This window comes from Leopardus geoffroyi, chromosome C2 (genome assembly GCF_018350155.1).
Source record: "Leopardus geoffroyi isolate Oge1 chromosome C2, O.geoffroyi_Oge1_pat1.0, whole genome shotgun sequence".
Lineage (NCBI taxonomy): Eukaryota > Metazoa > Chordata > Mammalia > Carnivora > Felidae > Leopardus > Leopardus geoffroyi.
The window spans coordinates 65917132-65928818 of record NC_059333.1 but is presented as its reverse complement, the minus strand read 5'-3'; the positions used below and the strand labels follow the sequence as shown (position 1 = coordinate 65928818).

At 37.1% G+C, this 11687-nt stretch overlaps 1 protein-coding gene across 6 annotated transcripts in view; it reads right to left on the bottom strand.

The window, feature by feature from the left end:
- Positions 1-2459: 2459 nt before the first annotated feature.
- Positions 2460-11687, bottom strand: part of CFAP91 (cilia and flagella associated protein 91) — an 88837-nt gene continuing 79609 nt past the window's right edge. For all 6 annotated transcript variants that reach the window (XM_045502154.1, XM_045502153.1, XM_045502150.1 and 3 more), the window contains 2 exons: positions 4048-4209; positions 2460-2878 (listed from right to left, as the gene is read on the bottom strand). In XM_045502154.1, the coding sequence (XP_045358110.1) occupies positions 4049-4209 (161 nt within the window). In that variant the 3' untranslated portion in view covers positions 2460-2878; position 4048. The remainder of the gene's footprint in view (positions 2879-4047; positions 4210-11687) is intronic.

The following is an 11687-nucleotide window of genomic DNA, read 5'->3' as shown; positions in this document are numbered from 1 at the left end:
CCTCATGATCTCATCTAATCATAATTATCTCCCACAGTCCTTATCTACACATGTCATCATATTGGAGGTTAGAGCTTCAACATCTGAATTTGGGAGGGACACAAGTCCATAGCACTCCACCCCAGCCCTCCCCTCCCCCAATTCATGTCCTTCTCACATGCAAAATACATTCATTCCATCCCAATAGCCCCCAAAGTCTTAACTCATTAGAGCATCAACTAAATCTCATCTAAATATCCTCTAAATCACAAATCCGGTATGGGTGAGAGTCAAGGTATGATTCATCCTTAGGCAAAATCCTCTCCAGCTGTGAATAAGTCATGTACCTCTAAAATATAATGGCCGAACAAATATAGAATAGATATTCTCATTCCAAAGGGAGAAATCAGAAAGAAGAAAGGAGTAATGGGTCCCAAATAAGTCCAAAGCCTAGCTAGACAAATCCTATCAGATTCTTAAGCTTGAAATTAATCCTCTCTGCCTCAATGTCCTGCCTTCTAGGTCTGTGGGGATGGCAGCATTATTCCCATGGATCAGGAGGATGGCCCAATGCTTTGGTTCTGCTGTGTCCCATCGTCTTGGCTCTTGGTGAGGGTCCTATCATTGCACCTCTGCCTGGATCAGGTCCCACGGTGGTCCCACTCTTAGGGTTCTACATCAAGGCCATCTGACCTGTTGAAACTGTTTGAAGAATTGTGTACTTTTGCCTCATAGTAGCTCTATCGGTTCATCCTGTCAAAGCCAAGAGGTCTGACAGCCTTCCTTCATTTCATCCTGCCTCCATCTCCTTCAGTTCAAACTGGCAGTATTCCTACTCATAATCCTATAAGCTCTTTATCAAATAGCTGTTCAACCCCACCCTTAATGTTCTTTTCAGAATACACTTTCTCATTTTTTTGAAATATGGATAGACTGAGAATTTTCCAAACCTTCAAGTTCTTATTCCTTTTTGTTTAATAATTCCTTCTTCATTTCATCTCCCTTCAATATTTTACTATATCAGCAGTCAGGAGTAACCAAGTCACTCCTTCAATACTTTGTTTAGAAGTCTTCTCAGCTAACTATCCAATTTCATAGCTCACAAGTTCTACCTCCCACAAAACACTACAACAAAGTTCAGCCAAGTTCTTTGCCACTTCATAAATGATTGTGTTCCATCTAGTTTCCAGTAACACGTTCCCTATTTCTGTCTGACACCTTACCAGAATTGCCCTTAGTATCCATATTTCTAGTATATACTGCACAACTCTCCTGCCTCTGGCCATTCTCTAGTTTCAAAGCTGCTTCCACATGTTGAACTATTTGTTACAGCAGCTTTCCACTCCTGGCACCAAAATCTGTCTTAGATCAGGTTGCCATAACAACATAGACTGGGTGGCTAAAACAATAGAAATTTATTTTCTCACAATTCTGGAGGCTAGAAGTCCATAGTAGTAAGCATAGTTATTTTTAAATCTAATAATTCCAATAGTTTAGATCCCTTTAGGTTTGTTTCTATTACCTGTAATTTCTGCTACTGCTTGTTCTCATGTACCTGGATATCCTTGATCATATTCTGGAAATTGTATATAAAAACGTGTTTTTGAAAAGAGGTCTAGGATGATGTCATCTTTCTACAAAGAGAATTTAAGTTTTGTTTCTGACAAGTTTTCTGAAGCAACAGGAATCAATGATCTCTTTAATTCAATTTCTGCAACTGAGATTTTTTTGGAGCATTCAGATGACTGGAAGCTAAACTGTAGTCTTTGTGAGGGACAGTTATTTCCAATTAATCCTTACTACTGGCACACAGCCTTTTAAAATCCAACCTAAATGGAAGAGGCTTACCAGGGCCTCCAATGTGACTCCAGTTTTTGTCCCCTTAGTTTTACAAAGCTGGGGAAAGATTCACTCAGCTTTTCAGCCAAATTTTCTAGAATTTGCACATTCCCTCAGGGGAGAAAAAAAAAAGTGGCTCTAAATGCCAGAACCAACCCTCTGAATTTTGCTCCTAGATATTTGCCCAGCAATTCCTCACTATTAGGTCTCCATTGTTTTCAAGCTAATTAAAAATATTTTTAACTCAACAGTCCACGCCTACATCCTTAAGCATTATTAAATAATCTCACATCTGTCCTTCCCTCCTTCTGACAGAGAAGGGGGAGAGAGTAATACATACTATGGGGGCAACTAAACATCATGTTCCAAACATTGTTTTAAGTTTGTTTTTGAGAGAGAGAGAGAGGGAGAGGGAAAGAGAGAAAGAGAGACTGAGCACAAATGGAGGAGGGGCAGATAGAGAATCCCAAGTGGGCTCCTCAACGTCAGTGCCGAGCCTAATGCAGGGCTTGAAATCACGAACTGCGAGATCATGACCTGAGCCGAAATCAAGAGTGCAATACTTAACCGACTGAGCCACCACATGCCCCTTTGTTCTAAACATGTAATAAAGCAGTAAAGAGATCCTTTATACTCAGAAGTAAATGCACACATATTTAATTTAAATTATATAAATTATTAATAATATTAAATTTACATGTAAGAAAAATGACTATCCAAACATTAAGGGTAATTTTATCACAATAATAAGATAGGCAAAATGCTATGGTCCTTGAATTTATATTATATAGATGTATGGATAACATTCCATGTAAATACATGGTTTATATCTTCAGCGATTTCAGAGGTTATTTCATTATTAATTAAAAACAAAAGGTTTTCTGCTATAATTTACAGCCATAGCTAGGTATTTAAGAGTCCTTTATCTGCTTTCTGTCTGCTTTCATTCTTAACTGCCCCCTCATCTCAACATTCCTTCCATGATCCTCCTTTGTTGAAACTTCAGGTCCCAATAGATTCCCCTGCAGATGGTCTGTTGGTCACGTAAGTGCAGGCAAACCTGTAGTGAAGGGAATTATTACATAAGATTATGTTAGTGGCAGAGCTGGCCAACACTCAAACCTTCTGAACGCCAGGCTCAAATGTGCCCCTAAGCCTTGTGCCTTCCCTATCCTGACAGCATGCCCTCAGGCCAAAGTAGCAGATGACATGCTTCCATCAGAGGAGGGTTGAAGAAGGTATAGGCAAAGGGTTCACTTCCTTTCTTATAAAAATTCTCATGAGAATTTTACTTTCAACTGACTCTCTAACACTTCTAGTAATTCGGTAAGACAGTTTGTCTCAAATATGTTACTAAGTAACACTGCTTGACCCCTGATTGGTAACTAGCATCTAACTGGAAGGAATTATAAATAAACTATTAATACCTAATAGGAAACCACAGGTTTGTGTGCTGACTTCTTTGACTAGATGAATCCATCAGGAGGACCCTAGAAACTATGCCTATGGAATCATTACAAGATATACTGGCCCCTGAGGCATGTAAACCAGGCAGGTCCTGCACCTACCCAATGTGAATTTCTTTTCCTTGCACCTGAACTTTGTAAGCAGGGGACTAAAGAAAATAGCTAGTGTTCTTCTATGTGGATTTGGCAAGAGCTTCCATAGGAAGAGAAATACCGGATGCTGCCCTGCTTGAAGCTGTGGTTCCTGTCTTGCATCTTTCTGGATAGATAGATACTCGAATCATATCAAACCTGGGTTGTTTGCCTTGTGAGTAGGAATGCTTAGTTGAGCCTAGACCAACTCCTGGTGGGTTAGAATTGGGCAGGCTCTGCCTAATGCTATGCTTACAACTAGCATAATAAGATAGGTAGTTTGTCTACTCCATAAGGGTTTTTTTTTTTTTTTTTTTTTTTTTTACACAGACACATTTTACAGCTTATTTATGATGGAATACCATCATATACTATGAGGACTCAAAAAATAAAACAGAATCCTCTTTTCTGGTCACAAGAGTCCAGTTGCTATAATATCAACTCTATTCTCTAATAATTTCAATAGCAGATTCCATAACCTAGATGGAATGTGCCAATTAAAATGGGAGTGTTTCACTTTCTTAAACAGAGGACAATCTTTCCACATTACGGTTTTTAGAGTATAGCAGAGAGCTGAATGATGCTGCCTCTCCTCCTCTCTGCTTCCTTTCAGATGAAAAATCAAACTCACCTTAGTTGTTTTTCTCATTTTGAGTTTCTTCCCCTAGTAACTGGTCAGTGTCTGAGACCTCGTCTTGCTGTTGCTCAACAAAATTCTTTTTGAGCATGGCTTCTGTGTGTCTGTGGATGATCTGATGGGCTGCAAGGATATGCTTCTGCTGTGCGTTCCTCACTGTACCAAAGTGACAAAAATTTTTACTCTGAAAATCTGAACAAAATCATTCCCAGAGACTTTCAAGAAGGCAGTGACAGAAATGACAATTTTGTAAACCACATATTCCCTTACTTAAGGCTGATTGGATTAAGTGAAAATTAACTTCTGTTTTAGAAGTATACCTTCGATAGGTAACCTGACCCAAAGTTTATTTACTTAAAGTTTATTTATTTTGAGAGAGAGAGAACACAGCATGAGTGGGGGAAGGGCAGAGAGAGAATGAGAGAGAGAATCCCATGCAGGCTCTGCACTGACAGCACATGGAGCCTGATGCAGGGCTTGATCTTGCAAATGGCAAGATCATGACACGGGCCGAAATCAAGAGTCAGACGCTTAACCGACTGAGCTACCCAGATGCTCCAAGATCCAAAGTTTATTATTGCTGCCCCTCTGTACCCACCCTCCAGTTCAGTCTCACCATATCCCTCCCCACCAGGCTTGCCTCTATTCCCTTCCTCCTCAGCTTCTCTTATCTGGAATATCTGTGCTCCAAATCCAACCCTTTCTTCAAAGCCCAACTCAGGTCCCATCTCCTCCAGAAGTCTCCTCTGACTGCCAGCCACATTTACCATTGCCACACTTGAGTTTATACAAATCATGCAGCACTGAAGCACTTGATGTGAGTTCCATTTTGTCTTTTAACTAGATTGTAAATGACTTAGAGGTAGAGCACTTGTCTCATACTTCTCTCTGAACTTTTGTTCCTAATACGGGGGATACCTGTTGAGTGACGATGAGTTTCTAAGCCCATGGCTATATAAGGCGGTCCCAGCTCCATATCTTAAGAATATTTATTATTAAGAATTAGTACATTAAGCATCCCATTTCCCTTAGATGCCAGGCATTGTTTTAAACAGTTGGCATATATAGATTTAAACCACCGCACAACCCTAAAAGAGAGTATTATTAATATCCCCATTTACAGATGAGGAAGCTGAGACACAGAGAGATTAGGTAATTTACCCCAAATCCTACAGCTAGTGAAGGACAGTAAGAAGTACTGTGGATTCTGTGCTATGCAGGTATCAGTGAGTTTACATAGGATAAATCACACAGCAACTTACCCTTCACAGTACTATGGTTGAAAGAATGGGTACTTTGGAGTCACACAGACCATCGTCCAAATCTGTAAGTCATATAATGTCTCTAAGCACTAATTTCTATAATTGAAAAATGAGAATACACCTACAGTAGCTGTAGATAAGTCACTTAAATAATTAAGCTTCTTTCCCTCAGAGCCTGGAGAAGCTAGGGGAGAGAGTCACAAACTAGTAACTATTAAACACACTATTTCCCTGCCTCTTTCAATTCCCTCAGGTAGAATTGACTTGAAGCAGGCTGACCTTTGGACCTAGGAAAAATAAAAAGGAGTTGCATATTTTCTTAAAGATCTAGAAAACACATGATCCCTTCTATCAGGTGACACAGAAATATTACTTTATCTGAAAATGAAATATTGTTATCATCACTATTCTACACGGTTGACAGGAATATGAATTAGAACAATCTTTTTGTGGGGGCAATTTGGTAGTATCTAGCAAAATTAAAATGCACATATCCTATTTCCAGTGCTGTACTGCTAGGAATTTACTGTCAGAAGCATGACCAGGATATATGTAAAATATGTTGATTATAGCATTGCTCGTATAGGAAAACACAGTGAAACAAACTAAATGTTTATCACAAAGGGTACTGGTTTAAAAATTATAGTACAATTATGTAATGGGAAAATAAGATATTTTCTTGTTCTCTTCAAATGCATTAGCACTCCACCATTCCTTTATCCCCATTAGGTGATATGAAATGTTATACCAAAACCTGTACAGAATTTTCCTACACAACACAGAAACCTTTGGAGGTGTTATTTCACTTCTTTTTTTTCATTTTTTTGACTGTAAACATTTGAGGCTTACAAAGATCATTTTGCCTTTTTAAAAAAATTCTACCATAATTAATATAGTATTACATTAGTTTCAGGTGTACAATATAGTAATTCAACAATCCTATACATTACTCAGTGCTCATCACGTCATGTACTCTCAATCCCCTTCACCTATTTCACCCATTTGCTCACTAACCTCCCAACTGGTAACCATCAGTTATCTATATTTAGAAATCCATTTACTTCTTTTTTTCTTTGTTCATTTGTTCTGTTCTAATGTAACATATGGTGTTGGTCTTTCTCTGGCTGACATATATCACTTAGCATTATCCCCTCTAGACCATCCATGTTGTTGCAAAATTTCATTCTTTTTTATGGCTGGGTAATATTCCATTGTGGATATACACCATATCTTCTTTATTCATCTATCGATAGACACTTGGGCTGCTTCCATAATTTGGTTATTGTAAATAAGGCTGCAATAAACATAGGGGTGCATATATCTTTTCAAATGAGTGTTTTCATATCCTTTGGGTAAATTCTCAGTAGTGGAATTACTGGATCATATGGTAATTCTATTTTTTATTTTTTTGAGGAACCTCCATACTGTCCTCTACAGTGGCTACACCAGTTTGCATTCCCATCAACAGTACAAGAGGGTTCCTTTTTCTCCACATCCTTGCAAACACTTGTTTCTTGTTTTTTTGTTTTTGTTTGTTTTTTAGCCATTCTGACTGGTATAAGGGGATATTTCACCATGGTTTTAATTGCATTTCCAAGATGATTAGTGATGTGAGCATCTTCATGTGTCTATTGACCAACTGTGTATCTTCTTTGGAGAAATGTCTCTTCATGTCTTCTGCCCATTTTAAAATTGGATTGTTTTTTGGTGTTGAGTTGTAAAAGTTCTTTAGATATTTTGGATACTAAACCTTTATCAGATATGTTATTTGCAAATATCTTCTCCCATTCAGTTGGTTGGCTTTTAGTTTTGTTGAATATTTCCTTTATGGTGCAGATTTTTTTTTTTTTGATGTAGTCCCAGTTTATTTTTGCTTTTATTTTCTTTGCCTCAGGAGACATATTTAGAAAAATGTTGCTTTGGATGATGTCAGAGAAATTGCTCCCTGTGCTCTCTTCTAGAATTTTTATGGGTTTAGGTCTCACATTTGGGTCCTTAATCCATTTTGAGTGTATTTTTGTATATGGTGTAAGAAAGTGATCTAGTTTCATTCTTTTGCATGTAGCTATCCAGTTTTCCCAGCACCATTTGTTGAAGAGACTTTTTCTTGCCTCCTTCATAAAAAATTAGTTAACCATATAATCATGGGTCTACTTCTGGGCTCTCGATTCTGCTCCATTGATCTATGGGTCTGTTTTTTTGTGCCAGTAACTGACAGTTTTGGGTATCCTGAAATCCGGGATTGTGATACCTCCAGTTTTATTCTTTTCCAAGACTGCCTTGGCCATTCAGGGTCTTTTGTGGTTCCATACAAATTTCAGGATTACTTGTTCTACTTATGTGAAAAATGCGATTGGTATTTTGATAGGGATTGCATCAAATATGTAGATTGTTTTGTGTAGTGTGGACATTTTAACAATATTTGTTCTCTCAACCTATGAACATGGGATGTCTTTCCATTTCTTTGTGTCTTCTTCAATTTCTTTCATCAATGTTTTAAGGTGTTTAGGGTATAGGTATTTCACCTCCTTAGTTAAGTTTATTGCTAGATTTTTAATTTTTTTTGGTGCAATTGTAAATGGGATTTTCTTAATTTTTCTTTCTGCTACTTCATTTTTAATATAAAATAATATATTGGGTTTGTATCCTGCAACCTTACCAAATTCATTTATCAGATGTAGTAGGTTTTTGGTGGAGTTTTCAGGCTTTTCTTTATATATTATCATGTCACCTGCAAAAGAAAGTTTTTCTTTTTCTTACTAATTTGGATGCCTTTTATTTCTTTTGTTGTCTGACTGCTTGTGGCTAGGACTTCTAGTACTATGTTGAATAAAACTGGTGAAAGTGGACATCCTTGTCTTATTCCTGAATTTATGGGAAAGCTCTCAGTTTTATACCACTAAGTATAATGTCAGCTGTGGATTTTTCATACATGGCCTTTACTATGTTGAGGTATGTTTCCACCCAACCTACTTTGTTGAGGGTTTTTATCATGAATGAATGCCCTACTTCATCAAATGCTTTTTCTGCATCTATTGAAATTATCATATGGCTTTTATACTTTTTCTTGTTAATGGGATGTATCACATTAATTGATTTGCAAATACCAAACCACCACCAGAAAGAAATCCCACTTGATCATGGTGAATTTTTAATGTGTCGTTGGATTTGGTTTGCTAATATTTTCTTGAGGACTTTTGCATCTATGTTCATCAGAGATATTGGCCTGTAGTTCTCTTATTTTGTAGTGTCTTTATCTGGTTTTGGTATCAGGGTACAGCTGGCCTCATAGAATACATGTGAAAACTTTCCTTCCTCTTCTATTTTTTGGAATAGTTTGAGAAAATAGGTATTAACACTTAAATGTTTGCTAGAATTCACCTGTGAAGCCATCTTGTCCTAAACTTTTGTTTGTTGTGGGCTTGTTTGTTTTTATTACTGACTCAATCTACCATGCTGGTGATTAGTCTGTTCAAATTTTTCTTCCTGATCTAGTTTGGGAAGATTATATATTTCTCAGAATTTATCCATTTCTATGTTGTCCAGTTTGTTGCCATATAATTTTTCATAATATTCTCCTAACTCTTGGTATTTCTGTGGTTTCAGTTGTTATTTCTCTTTTCTGATTTTGAGTCCCCCAGCCACCTTTTTTTAAAGAGAGACAGTGTGGGGAAAGAGGAAAGAGAGAAGGGGAAAGAGGAAATCTTAAGCAGACTCCATGCACAGGGCAGAGCTCAACACATGGCTAGATCTCATGACCCTGAGATCATAACCTGAACCAAAATCAAGAGTTGGATGCTTCACCAACTAAGCCACCCATGTGCACCATTCTCTCTCTCTCTCTCTTTTTTTTTTTTTTTTTTTTTTTGTTGATGAGTCTGGCTAAAAGTTTATCAATTTTTTTTTTTTTTATCTTTTCAAAGAACCAGCTCCTGGTTTCCTTGATTTCTTCTTTAATCTTTATTATTTCCTTCTGTCTACTGGTTTTGAGTTTTGTTTGTTGTTATTTTTCTAGGTGTAAGGTTAGGTTGAGATTTTGTTGCTTCTTGAGGTAGGCCTGTGTTGCTATAGTCTTCCTTCTTAGAACAGCATTTCCTGAATCCCAATGATTTGGGGTCATTGTGTTTTCATTTCCATTTGTCTCCATGTAGTTTTTAATTTCTTGGCTGATCCATTCATTGTTCAGTAGCATGTTATTTAACCTTTATCTAGGTGTTCTTTCCAGATTTTTTCTTGTGATTGATTTCTAGTTTCATAACATTGTAGTTGGACTAGAAGTATGACTTCAAACTTTTTGAATTTTTAAAATTATTTTGTGGCTTAACATGTAATCTATTCTGGACAATGTCCCATGTGCACTCGAACGTGTATTCCGCTGTTTTAAGATGAAAAGTTCTGAATGTCTCTTAGATCCATTTGGCCCGATGTATCATCCAAAGCCCCTGTTTCCTTACTGATTTTGTTTTGATGATCTATCCATTGTTGTAAGTGGGGTGTTAAAGTCCCCTACTATTTTATTACTATTGATTACTTCCTTTATGTGTGTTAATAGCTTCTTCACATATTTGAGTGCTCTCATGCTGGGTATAGAACTATTTACAATCGTTGTATCTTCTTGTTGGATTATCCCCTTTATGATTATGTACTGTCTTTCTTTGTAGCTTGTTATAGTCTTTGTTTAAACATTTTTTTAACGTTTATTTATTTTTGAGAGACACAGGGAGACAGAGCATGAGTGGGGGAAGAGCAGGGACAGAGGGAGACACAGAATCCAAAGCAGGCTCCAGGCTCTGAGCTGTAAGAAGAGAGCCCAATGCAGGGCTTGAACCATGAACTGTGAGATCATGACCTGAGCCAAAGTTGGATGCTTTGGCTGGACACCAAGTGTCCTGGTCTTTCTTTGAAAGTCTTTTTGTTTGATACAAGTACTACTAACCTTTCTTTTTACTTCCATTTGCATGATAAATGTTTTTCCATACTTTCACTTTCAATCTGTGTATATCTTTAAGTCTGAAATGAGTCTCTTGTAGGCAGCATATAGATGGGCCTTTTTTTTTTTTAAAAAGCTATTTGTTTATTTATGTAATCTCTATACCCAATGTGGGGCTCAATCTTGTTTCTTTATCCATTCCATCACCCTTTTGATTGGAATATTTAGTCCATTTACATTCAAAGTAATTATGGATAAGTATGTACTTATTTCCATTTGTTACTTGTTTACAGTTATTTTTATTGTTCTTCTCTGTTCCTTTTTTTTTTTACTGTCTTCTCTCATGGTTTGCTGATTTTCTTTAGAGATGTACTTAGATTCCTTTCTCTTTATTTTTTGCATATTACTGTTTTTTTTATTAAAACAATTTTTTAAATGTTTATTCATTCTTGAGAGAGACAGAGCATGAATGGGGGAAGGGCAGAGAGAGAGAGAGAGAGAGAGAGAGACAGGATATGAAGCAGGATCCAGGCTCTGAGCCACCAGCACAGAGCCCGACATGGGGCTTAAACTCAAAAACTGAAATCATGACCTGAGCCAAAGTCAGATGCCTAGCAGACTGAGCCACCCAGGCACCCCTCTATTATGGATTTTTGATTTGTTGTTACCATTAGGTTGATATACAACATCTATGCATATAACACTCCATATTAAATTGATGGTTACTTAAGTTTGAACCCATTCTAAAAGCATTCTAAAAGCACTCCTCCTTCCCCTACATCATAGGTATATGGTGTCATGTTTTATGTCTGTGAGTCCTTTGATTTTTATAGATGTACTTAATTTTACTGCTTTTGTGCTTCCTACTTTTCTTACTCTTGCTTATGGTGTTTGCTTTCCACTCAAGGAGTCCTCTTTAACGTTTATTTGTCCAGGAAACTCTCTCTCCTATTGTGAATAAAATCCTTGATGGATACAGTATTCTTGGTTGCAGTTTTCTTTCATTCAGCATTTTTCTTATATCATGCCTCCCTTCTGGCCCTTCTTCTGAAAAATTAACTCATATCCCTATTTGATTTCCTTTATATGTAACTGTTTTCTTTTGCTGCTTTATCACTACTTTTTGCATTTTAATTTTTATGTGTTGACCTTCTTTGGGTTGATTTTTGGGGGGAGCTCTATGTGCCTCCTGAATTTTTGTTTCCTTCCCCAGATTCAGGAAGTTTTGAGCTATTATTTCTTCAAATAACATTTTCTTCTCCCACCCTCTTTTCTCTGACTTCTCTTTCTTGTATCTCTATAATGTGAATATTATGTTTGGTGGTGTGGCTGAGTTCCCTTAACCTATATTCATTTTTTATCACTCTTTTTTCTCTTTCCTGTTCAGTTTGCTTGCTTTTCATTACTCTGTCCTCCAGACCACTAATCTGTTCTTCTGCTTC